Here is a 22,632-nt window from a genome sequence, read left to right on the forward strand (position 1 = left end):
GGTTGGTGACTGACGGCCTGTGTGCAATGTGTTGGTTAAGCCACTCCAGATTAAGAAACTCCCTGGGCACTGCATCTCTCCCTGCTCCGCAAAGTATCATTTTCACTCGCGTGAGATAGCGACAATACGCTGTTCTTATATTGCGAAATTTGGCCTCTGATTCCGCGGCCGATAAATTAAACTTATCACCGACTTTTTTCCAACTGTTGGCTTTTTTTTCTGTCTTTAAAATCCTTGGTGTTACGATTGTAAAGGCATTCATTCCGCGCAACTTCTGCCATAAAGCCCTCGCGGTTTAATACTCACATTGTTGACAACGAAATGTATACGAGCATTGAATCATGGGATTGAATTCATGGTATTATGGCATACATTACAATCGCAGAACTTTGATTTCCATGATCTCATGATCGCAATAGGTCATTTCCGAGTTGATGTCTGCCTCCTTTTCAAAGCGAGTCTAAGTGCGAAGTTTTTCTTCTGAAACTAGTTTTCATTCATATGTAAAGTAGAACTAATCACAAAACTTCTCACTTAGATTCGCTTTGAAAAACTCGGAAATGGCTTATTGATCGCAGACGATCGCAGGAGATAGAACATGGTTCTATCTTCTGCGATCGTTTGCGATCGTCTGCGATTAAGATCGCAGACGATCGCAAATGTGTGTTTCCATATGATCACAAACGTTTTTCGATCTGCGATCCGCGATCGTCTGCGATCATATGGAAACCAGGCTTTTAATAGTCCCACGGATTTTCCGCTATTCTCCTGGATCGAGTTAATGCCTGCCCCAAAATTGAATTGTAGATTTCGCTTGGAATTCAGCCGGAAGAATTTTATCTTGCCTGGCTTATTATTCTATGCAAATCTGTTTTCTTTCTTCCCTTAGTCATTTTGCACACAGTACATCCTATACAATCATGTCTTCCCTAAACTCATGCCTCTTTTTACCCTCGTCCTTAAAGAGAGTGCGAAGTTCAAATTCAGATCAATCTTTTTCGTTATTCCCTGCTGTCATTCACAAAAGCGGCTTCATGGTCCCATCTAGCGATACGATTGGCTGATTTCAATCCACTTTATCAGTTTCTGTATATGGTTGGTGTCACTGAAAAAAGGAACGGCTCATTAAAAGTTGAACTTCTGAGGCCGCAAATTAATGAAAGGGAGCAATTAAACAGCAATCATTTTTTTTCGAACGTTCAATCGGCCCGAGTTAAGACAACCGTTACTTGCCTTCCATAATAAATTTGAACACTCTGAAGTTCAAATCTCAACCAACGGCAGATGAAGGATATAGCTGCGTTTGAAGTGTATAGCCACGTTTTAATTTTTGCATATATTTGTACACTTGTAGAAAAAAAATTAGAAAGAATGTATGAAAATAAAAACAGGCACGTTTTAGGAGGGGGACATTGGGGTCTGCGGAAATGCCGTATTTTTGGCGCAGTATTTCGGAAATTGCGGTCCGAGGATTTCGTTGTTACGGCATGATCAAAACCTACGGTAAGCGGTTTCACGGAACGCGGTGTACACTGGACAATCTGCCGAAAATCGTAGCATAACGGGTACAGACGGTAGCGATGCACATGAAGAATTTGTGGATGAGTTCGATAAAAGCAGCGATGAGGAGGTAGAAGCAGAATTTGATGACTAGAGTGCGCAAGTGCCCCAGGAGGAAATTGGATGCTCTGCACCCCAATGTCCCCCTCTTTTAGTGTAGCCATATCATTCACGGAGAAGTAATTGAACGCTTGGACCACACTTTATCTTCACCAATCAAATTCTGCAGATTTAAAAACCTAAGACGGCTCATGGGACACCGTCAGTGGATTGCTAGATAACCCAATGTATACCCACATAGGCCGAGTAGAAAACAGACACTGAATTTCAGGGAGACGTCTTTTAGAGCCAAATTTATGGAGGTATATCTATGACAAAATTCAGTGATCAGCATTTGAAATAAAATCGTCCAAATCATGAATGCACAATCCAAAGCTGAATGGCAACAAGCCAATTCTGCAAATGGCCATCACGGGAAGAGGCATAACGCCGAGAGGCATAACGCAAATAGCCATAACCCAAGTAGGCATCACGAAAAAAGGCATGACGCAAAGACGCATAACGCAAATGGCCATAGCGCAAAACGGATAACTAAATGAGGCATAACGCAGAGGTATAACTTAAACAGGAAGAAAAAGTTCGATAGCGGTTATATGTTCTTTCCTTTGAACAATCAATTCAGCTTTGGATTGATACATTCATGATTTGGACGATTATATTTCAAATACTGGTCATTGGATGCCTCAACACAAATTTCAAGTATTTTCTTCATTTCAATGTCCATCTGAGTGTTAGTCCCAGTAATGGAAATGAGCCCACGCAAGGACAGCGGCCAAAAAGCCCAAAAACCCAGCCCGGGGTGGGAATTGAACCGGCGACCTCCGGATGAGGACACCGTTTCTCTACCGACTGTTCTACAAAGGTCAGACATGGGCAAACCAGAAGGGCTACTTTTCTCAAACAGCCGCGTGCAACTTATATTTCAACAGAGATATCTCTGTTAGAGTGTAACATTAAGTGCCATTTTTGTTCCATATCATCCAGGACGAGGACGTTTTCCATGTTTCCATAGGAATGAAGGAAAATTCTTGATTGAAACAGATTTTCTTGATACACGCTCATATTTCCTATCAGCCAATCAAAACGCGCGTCTGACAACATATAACCAATCAAAATTCGTGTGATGTCTAAACACAGCTATTAACCAATGAGTGTGCGCGTACTATCCTGATTATTTTATAAATGTAAATGGAACACAGAAGGGCAGAGAAGAAGTTTGACAAGGTGTTCGCTCCGTTTTCCAAACGGCGAATTTGACCGTAACCAGCTGATCTAGGAAAGAACCCGGCTCAACTGACAACTACACAAGGCAACACAAAAGAAAGGATACACACATCACACTCTAAAGTTAATTTATTTTACACTTTAATGTCGATTACTACACGTCCTTCGTATAATTCATTTATTTTTAATAATTTAACCCCCTGAAAAGAGCTCAAAAATCCTCTATGCTGTTGTACGTATCACTTATTAGGTTTCCACTTGAATTTAAAAGTAAACCCGACCGAGTTAATCTGAGTCCTGAACTACAAATCCGTCGCTATGGGCCGCTTCCCCTTCACCCTACCATGATCTTTTTCCCCCCAGTTTGTTCGATCGACCTTCTGTTTTTCTGGTTCAAATCAAAACAGCATTTATTTAGTTCAATAGATGGGGGAGATTTTACACCTTTGTTCACCAAAAACTGCGCCAACAGTGCAAGATTGGTCTATGACAAAATCCGTGACATCGAATAAATAGTAATGACGTCATACGGCCTTGTGTTTTACACTTTCGCCCAAATATTTTCTAAATTGAAACGCACACGATTCCGATCGCCGATACCTAATTGACCTTTTGCACATAGGCACATAGGCTAGAAAACAGTCGCCTTTTTTGCTTCGACGAGGTTTAACCGACTCTTGAGAAGGTGAAATGAATGGGAAGTCTTGCAAAGTTGGTCTCTGCTTTCTGGTGATTAGTCAGGACATCATCCCTCTGGATGCGAGGGGAGGAGGTTTACCTTAAAGATATATCTGCGTGGTTCAATGAACATACGTTGACCACAAAGTATTTAAATAGGGAAGACCTTAGTTGTCGTCAGATAACAATCTGCTGTCGGTAGTGCAGGAAATTGCATCAGAAAGAGACTTAACAGAGGATTATTACAGCGCGTAAGCTTCGCGTTTGCAGTCGGAAAACTTCAAGAGTCGTTTTACTTGAAATTAGTTCTTACTTTTTAGCACTTGCTCGATTACTGTGAATAATTGGCAAAAAAATGACTTGAAATCAAAACATTTTCCTCAACTTTTGGCAAAGAGCGAATTTCTATGTCCGAAGTTTGCCATTATCTGTAAACGCAAACCTTAATCACGATAGACCTAATCGGCTAACTCAATGATGCACCCAATTCAAACCCTTTGGGAATAAAACGTTTTGTTCCAAGTATTTCCATATCATTTAAATATGAATACTACATTATCATGCAAGTACAATTCACATAGAATCTTAATCCCGGGAGATTTGAATTGGGTACAACATTGAGTTGGCCGTTTAGGTCTATAAGCAATACAATGATTGAATCACGACACTGAACCGATAAACTATCTTTTAGGTTACAAAACACAAGTCAAAGGTCACAGGTCACAGGTCATTGCTTTACCAATACAGAAAGAATCCAATTTAAGTATGCAACTTTCTGGTAAAAAGCCCATAAATAAGTTCTCTAAATATTATCTTAACATATGATGAAATCTGGTATTCTCAGTACATGTATGCAGTAGGGGGAACAAACAAGACGAAAAGCGATATGCCCTGGTTTGTTAACAAGTTTGCAGGCAAATAAAGACTCTCCAAAGCAGACAACTTAAACACGAAGACGCTCAATAAAAGTTGTGGTGACTGAGTTGTCAGTCAACCGTGGTCGCATACAGAGCTCTGTGATAATTTGTGCAATAAAAAAGCCTCTGATGGCAATGTGTCCCTAATATGTTATGAGATGTTATCTGTCGTTCTTTTTTTTAATGCCCCGCCCCTTCGTCTCGCGCTGGAAATATCTTTTAGGGGTTCCGTCTCTTTGTTGCTATTTGTTGATCACAATCTTGGATAATCGATGGATATTGGAGCAGGGAATGGGCGACGCTTCCACAAAGGAGGTGCCACTTTTTGAAGTAACACTTCTTGGTTGGAAGACGCGTTCTTAGAAGTTTACTTGATCACAAGCCTTCAGAAGATTTTTCCTTGTCAAGTCATGAATTCTCGTATTAATTTTCAATAAGGAGAAAAAGCGAAGTTAGACTTGAGTGTCAGTAAAAGTTGCTTAAAGCACGCCCTGCGGCATTTCGTAAAGTACATGCAAATTCCGCTAGCGGATCTGGACTGGGGGATCCAAATCCGCTGTGACACCGGCTGCGATTCCCACACTTGGCGTCATACGTGTGTTGAGTTTGTTGGTTCTCTTTTCTGCTGCGAGAGGTTTTTCTCCGGGTACATTAGTTCATTAGTGTCCCCAATTAGTTCTGTACTGCTAAATTCACTGACACTGAAATAAAGTTATTATTATTATTATTATCATTATCATCATCATCATCATCATCATCATCATTAATCAGTCCTGCTTGAAAGAATTTGAACAAAAACAGAGTGTGAAGCGACCCCTTTCATAGCGTATCTTTGTGGTTAAGCAAGTTGATGAATCCGTGAGTAATTTGACCGCAAATGGACGTCTTGAAAGTGATGACCTTAAGACGGCAACATTAAGTTAAAGATTGCTACTTCCAGGACCGGTTTGAATATCGATCTTACATAATCATTTGATTTGACATGATCACTTTTAGAATATAAAATTTGTGCTTGAAGCTGTCTCTTGTTAACGTCAGAAACAATGTTAATACAACTTCAAAGACGTTTCGACCAAACAAAAAAAGCCAACTGAGTGACAGCTTTCTAACGGAAAACGGAAAAAACTTCGTGTACTATGGACAGACTGACAGTGCCTTGAAAACAAGGTTAAAAGAACAAAAAAGGGCGGTTCGAGATGGAGACAACAATTCCAAAGTTGCGCAACACGCGAACCAATTTGTCCATAGTATAGACTTCGATCATACAATTGTAGACAAGGCTCGTAATTTTCACGAGAGACTTGCGACAAAATCATATCGTGTAAATCGGCCCTTACACGATACGATTTTGTCGCATGCAACAAGCTCACGACAGGCCTACGACATGACTTACGATTGTCGCAGCGTTTTAAAACATGTTTCAAAATGCTACGACATTTTTTCTGACGTACACAACAATCGTAAATCACGTCGTGGGCCTGTCGTAAGCCGTTGTCGCATGCGACAAAATCGTACCGTGTAAATCGGCCCATAGAAAGGCGTCACTCAGTTGGCTTTTTTAAAATACCGTTGAAGGCCGAAGTTGTTTGGTCGAAACGTCTTTGAGGTTTTATTAACGTTGTTTCTAACGTTACCAAGAGTCAGTGTCAAGAACAAATTTTATATTCTGATATCCATCCCTGACTGCAATTTTAGTATGGCCACTTTTCTTACTCAGTTTCTTTCCAGAAAAATCTTATTCTTTCAGCTTAATTTCCCTACTGCACACATCTTTAAACACCTTATAAACCAGTGAAAGTTCAGGAATTAAGAAGTAGCTAACGTTGATTTAATCTCAGGCAGGTACAAATATCGGACTGGATCAACTCGGATCACTCGGCTCACCTCGGATCGACGTAAAAAACGATAAGGCCTCGTGAAATCATCCTAGCCCTAATCTGTAAGCTAACCTTGGTGAAATCGGCGCAAACGTCGAATAGTTTTGGCTTACAAAACCGTTTTTCTCTTCATCCGAGGTGAGCGATCCGAGTTGATCGGGTCCGACTTTTGTACCTGCCCTTTTAATCTCTCTTTGAAATATATTTACTTTGTACTTCTTGTATGAAGAAACCAGTGTCAATGTGTAACGCCAAAGCCATCAAGCAAACGACCTTTCACGCATGTCATATCTGCGTTGAGAGTTTGTATTGGGGAGGGGAACTCCAATAGAATGACAGGGGGGGGGGGGTGGGTTCTTTTAGGTTGGGGTGGCATCAAAGAGAGGCGCTCAAACGGCAGGCGCTTCTCGTCATCATAAGTAATAGTCCCTTGAGAACCTTCTCTTTGGTGCCACAAAAATCTTTAGCAAAATTAATATATATTATTATTTTCATTTTATTCGTTGTTTCGGAATAAGTACACTGTACCTCTCAGGATGATACCCATAACATGAGATTGTGCAATTTAATGATAAGTTACAGCTGTTCCCTGTAATTTTTACAGCACCCACACCACTCCCATCTCCACTGGGTAAGTGAGATATAACACTTGAGTTATTGAGTGACTGCCAATAGTGACCATATAACACTGAGGTATTTCATACCTACGTGGAAAATGACTGGTTAAGGAGGAACAATACTGATGATTATCGTTAAAAATAATCTCTTAATAGAGGAATGAAATAAATAACACAAGGTTTCTGTAATTTTAAGTGTGCTTGAAAGTATTTGTCCCTTGAAGTCAAATAAATTATATCTTGTAGTTTTTAATAGCCCGATTCTATGATTTTTGATTATTTGAGAATATTTTTGCTTCAGTAAATCAATGTGTCACATTGAGGAAAGAGGAAAGACATGCTGAGCTGTACGATATTGTGACTTGTACCACAAAACCACAAAATGGGAATTGATTTGAACCATTTCAGCTGTTATGCACTGTTTTCATAAATAACAAGAGCAAAAACAAATTACTGATTAGTTAGATGACCACAAATCTAAATTGAAGAAGATATATTTTTTAAGCAACTTTTTTGAAGAGCTGACTTTCAAATTTATGCCATTAATGACTGATTCAGCCTATGGTTTACAGAAAATTGCCATGCCTTTAGCACCGAAGTTGTCCAAAAATTTAAACAAGTATGATTGAAGTAATGAAATTTTCTTTTAGTTTCAAATATATAGTTCTTACACTTTCAACAGTAAATAAATTATTCTTTACAACTCTAGTAACTTCAGGTCCCTTTAATAAGTAAAAAAATACTATATATTGTGCCAATGAACAAAAGCATCTTTCTTCATAAGTAGCTGCTCCCTGTGGTGGGAGCTCAACACACGTGTGCTATCAAGATACTTTTGTTTCAAAAAGCAAGTACTTGCAGGTAACCGTAAGTGATGGATAATAATTTTGTTCCAGGTACTGACATTACTTTTTTTTTACAATAAATAAGATCTTACACCATTGCTTTGAATTTAACGTCATTATCATATCTTCTTTTATGCTTGTTTTTCTCTTCAACAAGTTTTCCCACACAAAATAGTTTTGTTCCCTTCGTTTCAGATTCATCTCAAGCCTTTAGATACTACACGTTCTAATATTTAAATATGCCCCTTCTATGCACTCTGTGGGATAAGTTGAAGAACTGAATATATTATCTCCTCATAAATTAATTTTAAGATGAACGATAAATAACATTCTCGTGAAGAATGAAATAAATAACCATTTTATCCAATAAATAAATAAATAAATAAATAAATAAATAATTTCAATTTAGCTAATCATTTGAATGTACAATACAGTTATTAAATTTATCATTATTACCATTATTATTATTATCAAATGCAAATCCTTTACCCAAATTAGATGATCAGGATTGATGTGTGTTACAAAAATCCACTTCTTATTGCTAAAAGGCCACTTCATCCAGCTGTGCCCTGTTAATCTACCAATATTACCTTTTTGTCTGGAAAGACATAACACAAAATTACGTATCTTTTTTGGGAATAATAACATACCAGTACTTTAACATGACCATTTACAAATCTACATACTGGTAACCCATGGATAAATTCTAATTACGGTAGTCATCAAAAGATACACCAACTTTCCTACATGTAATTTACATTAAATTTGTTAACTAACTACCGTCAACTGCGTAGAATATAGCTCAAACCTACAGCATCATCTGCAATTAGGATCTTTTAGGATCTTTGTTGACAAAAAGCCAGAATTTGAGTGAGCACAACAGAAGACATAGAGCATTTATATATAAAGATATGCCCATTCTCCTTTGAGTACATCAGGTAGATACTGTAGGAGAGGGTACAGTAAATAATAACAGTATTTTAGACACGCTTGCTGCATTTTAAAGTTTTAAAGAAAACATAGTCACATAATACTGTAACTGTGTGAATTACATATATTGTAGCAACTGATTGTAAATAATTAGTTTGCATAGAGACGGATAACTCTGACTCACGTTACATAGAAAACTAAGTACTGGTAATTACTTAACTTCCGAGGGCATATCTTCCTTCAGAGAGAACATCAATGCCAGGTAACTGGGACACCAGAAACATTAAATCCTCTTCCATAAAGAAATCAAAATGTAATCTTGAGCCTAAAAATACAAGTGAAAAGTGTTGACCTATGTATGACTATTGTTATTCTCACTGACATAAATGCAGTCAATCCACAAAAACCACAAAAATTAATCTAGGGGAATATATTCTGTACACAGGAAAAACAAAGGCAGTCACTAAAAAAACCTCTTCAAAAACTAAAACTCATCTATAATTCATGAGGCTAACAGCCTCTCAAAACATTGACATTATGTCACTCGTATAAGCTTTAAACCTGATTAGAATTCTATATAATATAAAGAATAGTAATGAGGCCTGGCTTGTTTTTATTGTATGCTAATTAACAATTATTCTTTGAAATCGAGGTGAATAGTGGTAGAATATTTACCGAGCCGCAAAGCGGTGAGGTAAATATTCTGCTACTTTTCATCGAGATTGAAAAGAATAATTATTTTAGTATATACTCACGAAGTGATCTCAACAAAAATTTCAGAAAAAACCATCCAAAGTCAATTTAATTGGCATCTCAATTCATGCGTGGAAAACGTGCCAGCGGCACAAAGCACTCCGTAGGGAGTGAATAATGCTCAATTACTCCAAGATAGCGAACCAATCAGATTGCTTGAAACACCAAGATCACTGAGTGAGTACATGTATATACTAATAATAATTATCTTCCTCTGTCATTTAAACCTTTGTTTGGACTCCCGGGGGACACGCTTTTTGTGGCCTTTCCAAAAACTTGCAGCACGTGTTTTATCAGGTCTAAAAACACTTGGCTATGCCTCATGTTTTTAAACCTGATAAAACACTGCTGATCATTTTTAAAACATTACATAAACTATAATTGCAAATCAAACTGATCTTATCAACTTGTTTGGACAAATTGTGGCAGTGAGATCTCTTAAGTAGCCTGCACATATGATGATGATAATGACGATGATGATGATGACGATAATAAGAACAACAACAACAACAACAATAATAATAAAAATAATAATAATAATAGCAACAATAACAATAACAATTAACAATAACAACAGCAACAACAACAACAATAATAATAATAATAATAATAATATAATAGTAATAATCAAAACGATGGTCAAAAGCAAAAAGATAAACCGTGGTAGTTACAGCTGCATCTGACACCTGGTTTCCATGCAGTCTATTAATTCAAAACAGGGGGTACCGACTACATTTGAAAGTGAAGGGGAGGGGGGGCTAGGTGGTTTTAATATGCATCACAGAAGTGTAAGGGAAGGGGGGAAGGATTTAGGAGTAAACAGCCCTGTAGAAAAAGAGTGGGGGGGCAGGCAGCTATAGCCCCCCAGCCCCTCCCTCTCTGCAGCCCCAGCAATAGTGTGTCTTTTATATATAGAGAGTTATCTGTAAAACTTGCCACAAGAAGTGAAAAGAAAGGGTAAAAAAAAGTCATCTGCTTACATACAGGTGAATGATTGACTCTCGTCTTGAATTAGAAGGGTTTGTAGACACATGTCGGTCATGACCATGCCAAACAAGATGCCACTGTAGTTTATGGACTATTCCATGAAATTGATAAAAATGAACTTTACAGGAAATAACATGGGTGCATTGTTGACTGATACAAGCACACAAGGTTTTAGAAGCTACTAAATTCATTTTGCTTGAATAATACTATGTGTGTAAAGGTCCTCAACAAAGAAAGATCGAATGTTTGAGAAAGTTGAAGCACATCAATCCTTTGTACTTGGAGGCATACTATTCATGTTAATTTGTACTACGAACGAATGAATATTATAGCTGCTAAAAATGCCACGGGGCACAAAAATCTTTCATCCAGCTGTTGTTGATCATGATCGGCAGGTACAAAACACAGGTCTCAGGTCACAGGTCTCAGATCACAGGTCTCGTTCACAGGTCTCTGTTTTACCAATGAATACAGAAACAAGCCTAAACATTCAATAAAGCTAACCTTAGACCTAATTAGACCAAAACAAGAGTTTTTAGGCCTAAGGTTAGCTTAGCTAATCTCAAGCAGGGAGCAGTATACAACATGAAATTTCTTGTCCTTTTTAAAGCTACAGCAAATCGGCTTCAAGAACAATATTTTCCCATTGAATTGGATATAGATTTCAAATGTAAAGAACAAATTAATTTGCCGTCAATAATACTAATATTCCTGTCTCCACCATCCCATCTAATCCCCCCTCTCTCACTACCAAGCCATATTCCAACATTAAATTCTATTTAATGGACAAAAATACAAAAGAGTGTATTTGAAAAAAAAAATCACAATTTTGGACAATTTTGTGGGAAAATAAAGACAGCTGAAATAAAAGAAAGAAAATTCCTTTTCAGCCATATTGTTTCTATGGTTACACCTGTTCTGACCACTTTATGAAGATGCTGCCATTTTAGCATTTGCTGCCTACATAATTTTATTCTGAAATTTAGTACCTACATGTATAATATTGTAAATCTTGAGCTACCTGTACTAGGATTAATACTTAGCAATGGTAATGATAATTTAGAATTAGAATAATAACAAATTATTTCAAAATTCTTCCAGTCTTCTCTACCCTGGTAAAATGTTGATTCTCAAAGAGAGACAAATTTATCAATAATTTCAGAAGAATGAAACAAGACAACACTAAAATTAAACTGCGTCTCTTAGTATTAGTAAATATAACACTAATAAGATGGCTAGAAACAAAAAGGTTGATCACTATTTTGTATGGGAGGCTCTAAGAAGCAAACAATAAATTTAGCTTGAAAAAACAATCTACTGTTAGTATGACTCACCCTGCTCTTTACGACAAGTACAGTGACTGAAGTTGGTCTTCAAATTCTGTTTTCCTTGACAACTTTTTCAACTGATCACAGTCAAGGTTTACACCCTGATGGAGTTTCTTTTCCATCTCACTTATTGCTGCCAATTTCTTTTTCACTTTTCTGATCTGTTTCTCAGTTTCACTCTTTCTGATATTACTTTTGATTGTGGTACAATGGTTTTCCTGGTTATCGCTTTTAGCATCTCCACACTGCATTTTGTCTGATACTTCACCAATGTAAACAAATTGCTGTTTTCCCTTGGTATCTTCTACTTCAGAACTGCTGTGACCCAGCTTTGGGGAAAGCAGCTCTTGTTTTGTACTATCACATCCATTTTTCATCCACGTACGGTGAGATTTTGATGTGTCATCATTGTGACTTGCAATGCCATTCAGCTTGTCAAGATGACAGCTATTCTCGATGACACCATCCTCTGATTGATTGAAACCATTAATATAACTTTGGTTATGGTGGTTGTCATGATTGTTAGAATCGTAGCTTTCATTGTTGTGGTAGCGAGAGTGGAAATGGTAGTGATTTCGACGTTTGAAGTAGGGTCGATGGTAATTGGCTCGAGTTGCAGGGTACATATTGTAGTCATACACATGATCTTGTGTGTGAAGGAAACTTCCTGGGCCAGGAGACTTACTCTGAAATCCATATGACCCTGAGTAAGGTGCTTGAGTTGACACTGCTGGGATGATATGATATGTGTTAGAGAAGGATAAGTAAGCTGGTTGCACACTGGGAGAGTGAAAGCCATTTGGGGTATGATACGGAGTAGGATGGTAATTGTAGCCATTGGGGGGCCACTGTTGAATGGAGCCATAACACTGCTGATTTAACATTTCATATTTTCCGAGCATCTGGTCATTTCTTGGTTGACCAATTAACTTAAGGAAGTCTTCTCTGAGATCTTTGCTTGGTATATATTTTGTATAGTCAAACCTTTCAACAGTTTCCATGGAGTTGTTGGTTCCTGAAGATAAGTCACTTTCCAATTCTTCTAATTGCTTTTCAATTAAGGTATTGTGGGTTGAAGACATCAACCCCTCATTGACCTGAACTGGATCGATTTCTCTGCTATCGTCATAACACCCTTCGTGAAACCCATCATCTGCTGACTGTCTTTCACCGTTTGATACCAAATCTGGATAACTGTGGATGGCGTTCGCATCACTTCCATCTGTTTCGCCAATCAATGAATCGCAACTTCGTATGCCACCCACTAACCGAAGCCCACTCTCACATCCGGTCGAAGCCGTTTCACACGACGTTACACTGTAAGTAGTTGCTGAGGAAAACACTTCGAATAACTGCTTTTTCGGAGTTGCCTCACTAACCTCAACTTTATTACCATTCTGTAGTCGTATATCGTTCTCTCTTGGATTATCTGGGCATTTTAGGTCGTGATAGTCCATTTCTGTGGCAAAAATCGCATGTTTATCGTTGAAAGGACATATGGCCTTTTCATCGATGGCAACATTTCCTTTGCATTCGATCAACTGCTTTTCCTTTTCGGCGACTGGTAAGCGGTGAGAAGGGTCGCATGGGCAAACAAACGACTGATCTACCTCTTGTACGTCTTGTTCACTTTCAGACATGATCTTTCTTGCGTTATTGTCCCCAGGGAGACAAACTTCGACCAACCTCAGTCAGCTGTTCTCTAACAAAAATCATTCAGCCTACGACTTGGTACTTTTTTATTTGTTCGGCAAGCGCATGCGTATCATAAACCACCTGCTTCCCAACTTTCTCGTTCCCAGTTTTTCTACTCTTTGTTTCGCGTGGTCCACCCACGATTAAAAATTGCACCGCTTCTGGACTTCTCTCGCGTCATATGTTGCCTACACAGTCGCTTTTAAATTTTAATGGAAAAAAGTGGTTTGGAAAGCACTGTGAGAAGAAGGCTATATTTAGTATCGAAAGACGTTACATTCATTCAGTTTAGTGTGTTAAACGAAACAAAAACTGTGCTGTTCCGCATTTCCTTTTACGTTTCTGCTAAAATTAATAATAGACAGCAACTGCAAGTAATCGAAAGTACACCGTAAGAGCCTGATTACATGGCGAGTTTCAGCCCGGGCTGAAATATCTCTCCGCCCACCTGGCAGAAATATTTTGTTGCGATTACATGATGAATTTCAGCCAAATTTACTGAGATGCGAAAACACAATTGATGCACATGCTCACGTTCCTTTTTCAGCCCGGGCTGAAATTTCATTTCGATTAGATGGACTTTTAGCGGATTTCTCAGCCCGTTTGGCCGGGCTGAAAATCCTAGTCCGGTTTCAGAAACTGGGCTACGATTTTCAGCCCGAGATGATACCTTCTCCACGCAACCGCCACTTTCGTTTTAAGAGGATTTCTTTCAGAACCCGGGTTGAAATCTCAGCCCAGCTAACCGGATTGAAATTTCAGCCCGGGTTGAAATTCACCATGTCACGGTCAGGCCCTAAGCATGTGCAAAACACATAAGTTCATCTACCAAACTGAAGCCGCAGTAACCGACTTTTCGAGCATATATATATATATATATATATATATATATATATATTTCGTTACTTTGCCGTATCCAGAAAATAATTATGACTGAGGCGATGTCCATGGTTAAATTCTCTTCGTAGGTATTTTAGGTGTTTATGATGAGTACATTTTGAAGACAACACTGGAATCACGCTTTATTTAATAAAAAAAATCACGAAAAAATGACTGAGACAAGTGCCTTGGTTTTCCTGATACTGGATACGGCCCTGCATACGGTCATAGCGGCACCCAAAGAACACACTTTTCAAGCCTTATTAAAAGATGGATGAACATGGCTAAATGAAATATTTTTTATCCGCTTGAATTTATCTGTTTGGATATAGAAAAAATTAAATTGCCCCGGTTTAAAGACAATAAAATATTCCTTTTAACTAAAACTCTGCTTCCAAAAGGTGGTGGCTGGCTTTTTTGAGTACCAAAATTCGAAAATAAAAACTTTCAAAAATGTATCAGTCTATTATTGGAATAAACTCATTAATATCTGAGTGAATCGGCTATTCCTATGAGGGGTCGTCCTTGCCACACTTGTTCATTTTATTGAATCACTGTCATAGAATTTAGGAAACCAGAACCACTAAAAACGGAAATTAGAACAGAAATTAGAGCAACAGAACGAAAATTGGAGCATGCTCCCATAGGCCATTTCCGACTTCATGTCTCCCTCCTCTTCAAAGCGAGTCTAAGTGCGAAGTCTTTCATTTGAAAATTAATTTCATTCATATGTAAAGTAGAATTAACTACAATCACAAAAAAATCTTCTCACTTAGACTCGCTTTGAAGAAGATTACATTTGAAAACGATAACTTTTAAACGATAACCCCACTGCGCGTGCATGACGCATGAGTATTCGCTATTATGTTTATTATGAACCCGAAAAATAATAAATTCGTGCCATCTTTGATTAGAATAGTCAGCTGAAGAAATAGCAAAGCTAAAGTTGCTAAAAAACAGGCAATTACAGGGAGTCCTGGGGTGCCCTTGACCCCCCCTCCCACCTTTGTGACAGTCAGCAACATAACTCAAACCATATCTGTGAGACTGGTACAGAGTAATTTTATATCACCTGCAACTTAAAGAGTATTTACATGAGACCGGGACGAACTCAGACCGGTATGAACTTGTACCGGTATGTAATTTTGGCAGCTGTTTTTACATGAAACCCGGACGAGATGCTTGGTGCCTGGTTTCGAGATGAAACGATATGTTCTTTCTAATAAATATATGGCTGACCCAAAAGCATACAGGCTTGAAATTTCCGGACCTGGTCTGAGAATTTCACTTCTCTGTCCAGCAACCGAGACGAAGTCAGACCGGTCTCAGTTCATTGTCAGGCCGGTCTCATGTTAACGCATACAAAGAAATGTATGGAGGCCGATACGAACTGATGCCGGTCTGAGTTTGTCCCGGTCTCATGTAAATACCCCCTTGCTTCATGTACTATTGATCTCAGACGTCCGTGGACAAGGACTTTTTCCAGCCCACTTCACGGACCGTTGATTTTAGTCTGCGGTTAAAACATTCTGATCACGAGATAACACTTTTTGTGGCTCTGCGGTTTCGAAAATACAGATCTCGTGACGCTAGTTTCTGTTGCTCTGCCCAAAGAGGAAAGCGCGAAACGATGTTAACGGCGAGTAAAACCGGCCGAAGCTATTATGGGTAACCCAGGAAAAGCCTGGTCTGAGGAAATAAGCAGCAGGTGGAAACTTTTCTTCAGGTATTTTTCTTTTCTCGGCCGTGGGAAGAACGAAGGAATAGCGCCCACGTGATCGGTATAGCCACAAAAAATGTATCACGTGATCAGATGTTCTTAACTGCAGACTGAAATCAACGGTCCGTCTGAGATCTATAGTATGCAGCTATTTTGTAGGCTTGTTCCATCCCCCTCCAACCCAACCTGCACTCGCTGCTCACCCGAAATATTGTCAGTTTCACCAAAAACACCGTGGATGACCGGTAAGTACCCTGGGTGTGAGAGAATGTAACCCCCCTCCCCCCCCTTTGAAAAATCCTAGCTACGCCCCTGAATTAGGCCCAAGTATCAAAGACAAGAAAGTTGAGCGCCTGTCCGCCATCTTTAATGAGTTTATAATATTGCGGAGTGCATTGTAAATGATACTGTGACGTCAGTGCTTTCAAAAAGTTCCGTTTCAGTGATCGTTTTCATCGGATATCTGTGGACAGAAGCCGTATCCGAAGATTTCTCAGTGGCAAGACCTTTTTTTCCCAACTGACCAACAAGGCAGATATTTTTTTCTATCAGTCGAAAAGCAGCGCAATAATTTTTTGGAGATTACACTCTGCAGAATTTTTTTTCTTTCCATTTGGGAGTGGGACATACCTCAAAGGAAATGTTTTAAATAAAGAGCATCCTGCATTTCATAGTGGTTTCTTCTTTGTAAAATGTTTACAGTGTATTGCCAGCACTAGCAGACAACATTAAATCCACAATAATTGTTAAAGTCAAAGCCGTTCGTGTGTGTGTGGTGCTGTGAGCTGACCTTTTCAAACATAAAAGCAATGTGACAGATTTCGTTGCACTCCACTGAGGTGTGTAGGACTTGAGACCAGCACCTGGGCTCTTCCTTTCCTTGAGGCCATCATATACCAACCATGCAACATTGAAAAGTATATTACATGTGTAATGCTGGTAAGCATAGAATGTTACTGCATATAGCCGATAGCTGAAATGCAAGCAAGAAAGTAAATGACAATCAAAGCAAAATAAATAACTCTTTTACTTTTACATGTGATAATGAATATTTCTTTTTATTGATTCTGTCAGAAATTATTGTACATGTATGCATACCGTTTGAAAGGTTTTCCCAGAAATACCATGTTTGAGACCAACTTGCATAGGCATACAGAATGCAGTAAGCAGAACACAAAGACAATTTGTGACATAACAGAAGCAATGCCCTGACAACTTCTGACAGCTCTGGCATGAAATCTTTTTCTACTATATATCGAATGTCTTTTAAACCTACCCTATGCCAAGGAACTGAATACTCTGGAAGATCTTTCTCCCCCAGTACTCGAGTGGTCACCAGGAATTCCACATTAATGACCAAGAATTTGGGTGGTTCATCTGGGAACTGGCAGTTTGCCTGGGTTCTCAGTCCATCAGAGTAAGCATGTTGTCCTTTTTAATAACACATTTTTATAGAAATTCACTTTATATTAAAACTCAGAAAAAAGCAAATGTTATATATTTTTTGATTCAATATTCGCTCTTATTTATTGTTTGCAGTTTTTATATTTAGAATCCAAGTGTCATTGTAAGACAGGGAACTAATGAACGTGGAAGTTATTTGTGAGACGGGACCTCCGGCTTATCGTCCTTATCCGAGAAGACTTGAAAGTCTAACCATTTGCGGATGTAATTACAAAGGCAGCACTTTCTCCTCAGTGTTGGTCCGGCCGGAGTCGAACTCACGACCTCCCGCATGGCAGGCTCCCCCAGAAAATTTTGAGATTAATGGTCTCGGAAATGCCATTTCTGACTATTTTCGAAGGAAATTTCAATAAATAAATCCGAAGGAAAATGTAATAGTTACTTGTTTAATTTACCCATCTGCCGAATTTTCTCTGCAGCAAGCTACAACACAAACAGGGGGTTTACAGCACAAGCAAAGGACAAGACGTCGCAAACTCTGTTATAACATCATCATCATATATCCTTATAAAATAACCGGGAACTGGGGAACTGGTGATACTGAAGACTGCTTCGAAGGGTAGAACTTTTTTTTGCTTTCGTCCACTATTACGTTTCTTGCTGTTAAGGCCTAGCCAAACGGGTCCACTGAACATTTTATTGTAACATCATCCATTGTTGAATCGAACAAGTTGCACTCGTTTGGCCACCATGCGGTATGTATGATGTTGGAAGTTGTCGAACGAAGTTTGATTCCCATCAAACATCGTCTTCAACATCATCCAACGTTTCTTTTGTTCTAAGGTGTGATCAACAGCTTGTGTTGCATTCGTTCGGCCATCACATTCAACAGTGTGGCACGCGCGCGTGCGCTGCAGTTATCGGTATCCATGGTGATGGTTAATTCGTTGCAACTGTTTCGCGCGTTGCCACGTCAGTTCAAGCTTCAGAATGGTGAATGAGCCAAATCTTGAATATCTAAGGGCCAAGTCGCACTAGAGGACAAAACTGTTATTTATGTCAAAAATCTGTCATCACAAAGAAAAACCAAGTGCGACCGGTTTGTCCACCGAAGGACAAAATTTGGTCGCAGACGGACAAACTTCAAAGATGCCGTCGACTACCTCTGGAGCAGGCCGAACTGAAACAAATCTTGAAAAACAATGGCGAGGGTGTCTTGATTCGGAAGTGATTTGACAGGTGATATGTAGCAGAGTCTCTATGCGATAGACTTCGTAGCCTGCGAGCAGGCCCACCGAAGAGAGAGAGAGCGTTCTCGCAGGCTATAGACTTCGCGGTAAAATTGAAAACGTTCTCATTTCGCAACATCATGAATCCAGGCGCGGGCGACCAATATTTTCCGTATGAAATGTGGCAACAATCTATCCGATGCCTAGCCCTTACATATTCAACGATTGAGGAACTCCCAGCCCATCTCCTTCTACCACGCGTTCTGACTCGTTGCAAGAATCCTTTCAGTTCAGCGAAGACGGCTCAATGCCCGATCATCCCAAACTTCTTTGCGCCGTACATCTTCGTCAGCTGAGAACATTTTGAGATCTCTCGTGTAGCGGTTTGTGGATGGAAACAGCGAGTAAAGGCGGTTTCGAAGGAAATTGCGCGACGCTCACAGCATGGTGTGATGTTTTGTTCACATATTTTGTTCTAAAGTGCGACTGTAGCTTTCCGGACAATTTTTTTGTCACTGGCCGATTTCAAGTCAGATTTGTCCTGAACAAATCCGAAATTGCCCTCTAGTGCGACTTGGCCCTAAGCGACGAAAGCTTCAGCATGCAATCTCTCTTCGAACAGATAGCCCTTCTTGTGTTCAAAGATCTCAGGGGCATGGCGCCAATGTATCTGCAGGATCTTTTGCAAGTCAACACCCCGGGTCTTCACAAGGTTCCTCACACCTGCATGGTGCAAGACCTCTGGAGACCGCGCATTTGCTGTTGAAGTTCCCAGATTCTGGAACGGCCGTCCTCTGGCTATAAGAGAGAGTGACTATTGATAATTTTAAAAGGAAGTTTAAAACGCCAACATGGCGAGAGTTTGTTTTCTAAGGATTCTGGGTAGATTTTGGTATGCTACGCCGAATGTGACAAAATATCAAGTCCGCTAAAAATAAAACAAGTCACACCATTTATAATCAAGTTGCCAACAATTAGCATCAATTTGTTTGTTGACCAAATCAAATTCCTCGCAATTTATGTCACTTCTCTTGTTGTGCAATTCATGTATTCAAGGCCCGCGCATCGAATGTGAAGCTCGATAATTTCAATTCATGCTTGTTTTATAAATCAAGAAGGGAGAGAATGGCTTTTGATCAATTCTATTTTCGAGGGGGACTGAACACCTGTGGCAAAATGATTAAACGCGAGTAAATCTGAGCGAGACAGTGGCCGCTGAAAGTATCGAGGATCTTGGTCTACAGGAGAATCTTTCACTCAGCCCAAGCACAGGAATACTCGTTCCTCGCATGTCGCTATAACTTCACCCAGTTCCCGAAGTTGTGAAGAGTAACTCGATAAGAGACCCAATTGCGAATGATCAGCAAAATGAAGCACATCTACAACAAGCAGTTTGAGTAACCAATATAATCCACCAGAAAATTATGGCTACAAAAACTGACAACAGGAGACATTAGGGAGTTTAAGAAACCAAGAAGGCTACGGCGACGAAGACGTTACTTCAAACTATTAGCTTGAGCTATCCTAAGTGCTAAGTGTTTCAAGGCGTTTCAATCTTGTTTATGTTGTATAAGATAGGCGAAGTATTCGATAACCAGAATCGTACGAACGGATTTGAAAAAAAGAGAAAGAACAAAAGATTTACTGTTTGTTGTCCATGTTGTCGTCAAAACCCAAAAATTGATCATTTCACGTTGTTGTTTTGATGAGTACGAGAGAGAAATGCCTTACAAAAATGCGTGCCGCACGTGCAGCATGATAATTTCTTCCTCTTTTAGGGCCTGCTTAATTTATAAGAGGCGAGCCAGCCCTGTTAGACGGGCTGGCCCGGTAAAAGGGATGAAGTGTTTATATGGACGATTTCAGCCAGGTTTACCGGAATGAATTTTAGGAATTTGTTTACGTGTCTTGTAACCGTCAAAGTCACGCATGGGGTACCTGGTGAATTTTCTTGCTTTGACGTTCGAAACGAAAGGTTCATTTTAGCGCTAGCAAGTACGGAATGGCATTTTAAAACAAAAGATGCAAAAATAATTCTATGATTATGCAAATCCGACTACGTTTTCAAGGCAACCCACACGTCATGAGAATTTTTCATCCCAGCTAACCGGGCTGGACCGTTTATATGAGAATTTTTCAGCCTGGCTTGCCGAGATCTCCGTAGCTCAGACCGGGATCTCCGCAAGTGGGCCAGCCCGCCTTGTGATATAAACGAACCGAAATTTTACTAAATGAAAACAGGCATGAGCCGAGATCTTGGCAAAGGGGGCCTAGCCGGACTGGCCCGCCTCATATATTAAAACAGGTGATATTACTGTTTATTGGTGTTGTCGTTGCCGTAGCAGTTGTAATTTCTTAAACTCGCAATTGGGACGATAAACGGGTTGCCCGCCATTACTGGTGCAGTTCCCCTCGAAAATAGAATTGATCAAAAGCTATTCTCTCCCTTCTTGATTTATAAAACAACCATCTTGAATTGAAATTATCGAGCTTCACATTCGATGCGCGGGCCTTGAATACATGAATCGCACAACAAGAGAGGTGACATAAATTGCGAGGAATTTGATTTGGTCAACAAACAAATTGATGCTAATTGTTGGCAACTTGATTATAAATGGTGTGACTTGTTTTATTTTTAGCGGACTTGATATTTTGTCACATTCGGCGTAGCATATTTTGGTTCCAGACCCTTGAGTCCAAAATTCTGGATCCAACATGTTGCATTCGTTTTTGACCACCTCGTTCGACACTTTTCAACAGCGTCCAACAATGTTGGATCCATTTGGCCAGGCCTGTATGGGTTAATGAAAAGATATTGGAAATACTCACACACAAAAGCTGACCTTAGGCCTAACCAAAAATTTTTAGGCGTAATGTTAGCATTTGTAAACGGTTGGGGTTGTTTCTGTATTGGTAAAAGCATGACCTGTGACCTTGACCTGTGACCTGAGACCTGTGTTTGTACCTGCCCAATTGGTTATACCAACAACAAGTCCATGACAAAGCAAAATAATAATAACAACAATAATAATAATAATAATAATGATGATGATGATGATAATAATAATCAAGGAGTTTACAGAGAAGAAGCTTCATAGACGGTTTCTGAGAGAGATGAAAGAAATAGCAAGTGAGAAAGATTGGAATATGCTTCAGACGTGCCATCTAAAGAAGCAGACCGAAGGTCTTCTAATGGCAGCACAGAGTCAATCTCTGAGAACAAAGGTGATCAATGCCAAATTTGACAAGACACAGGAGGACTCACTTTGCAGATTATGCAAAGAGTGATGAAACTGTCAACCATCTTCTGAGCGAATGTCCCAAATTAGCACAGTCTGATTACAAGAGACATGATAATGTTGCAAAAGCAATACACTGGGATCTCTGCAAACAGGTCAACATAGAGAGCGGAGAGAAGTGGTACGTGCATAGCCCGGAAACAGTTGCTGAGAATGAGAACGTGAAGGTCCTATGGGACTTCATCACAATTCAGATGGACAAAATGCTCCCACACAATAGACCAGATATTGCAAAGGTTGATAGGAAGAGGAGAGTGTCAGAAAATTGACATTGCTTGCCCAGGAGATAGTTGCATCCTGCTAAAAGAGGAAAAAAAAACCAACAAGTATTGAGACCTTGCAGTGGAGCTGAAGGCCTTGTGGAAAATGAAGAAAGTGACGGTCACTCTGGTTGTAATAGTAAGAAGAACAACAACATATTAGAAACTTGACCAGCCTTATAGAGTTATATATTACAGTGCAACAATGAGATCCTTTAGTTGGGAAACGTTTTGACATTTGGCTAATACCATTGTTGCCATAAAAACCAGTACAGCTCTGCCAAAAGACCCTTTAAGACTTTTTGGAAGATGACTTTACATTAATGTAGAACTTAAGTTATTTATGAATACATTGTTGGCAGACGAGAAA

General features: G+C 39.4%; 1 protein-coding gene across 2 annotated transcripts; it reads right to left on the reverse strand.

The window, feature by feature from the left end:
- Positions 1-3,242: 3,242 nt before the first annotated feature.
- On the reverse strand, positions 3,243-13,492 carry LOC137978893 (uncharacterized). Of its 2 annotated transcripts, XR_011118231.1 has the most exons (3): positions 11,783-13,492; positions 8,268-9,033; positions 3,243-5,140 (listed from the first exon to the last, which is right to left on the reverse strand). XR_011118231.1 is itself a non-coding variant. In XM_068826008.1 (2 exons), the coding sequence occupies exon 1, from the start codon at positions 13,414-13,416 to the stop codon at positions 11,791-11,793; it is 1,626 nt and encodes a 541-aa protein (XP_068682109.1). In that variant the 5' UTR covers positions 13,417-13,492; the 3' UTR covers positions 3,243-9,033; positions 11,783-11,790. The 2 variants fall into 2 exon arrangements, 1 of the variants encoding a protein (XP_068682109.1); XM_068826008.1 differs by having other exon boundaries at positions 3,243-9,033.
- Positions 13,493-22,632: the final 9,140 nt, after the last annotated feature.

This window comes from Montipora foliosa, chromosome 12 (genome assembly GCF_036669935.1).
Source record: "Montipora foliosa isolate CH-2021 chromosome 12, ASM3666993v2, whole genome shotgun sequence".
In the NCBI taxonomy this organism is placed as follows: domain Eukaryota; kingdom Metazoa; phylum Cnidaria; class Anthozoa; order Scleractinia; family Acroporidae; genus Montipora; species Montipora foliosa.

Excerpts from the sequence above, each read along its gene's own strand:
- LOC137978893 (XM_068826008.1), bottom strand. The coding sequence starts at position 13,416 with ATGTCTGAAAGTGAACAAGACGTACAAGAGGTAGATCAGTCGTTTGTT.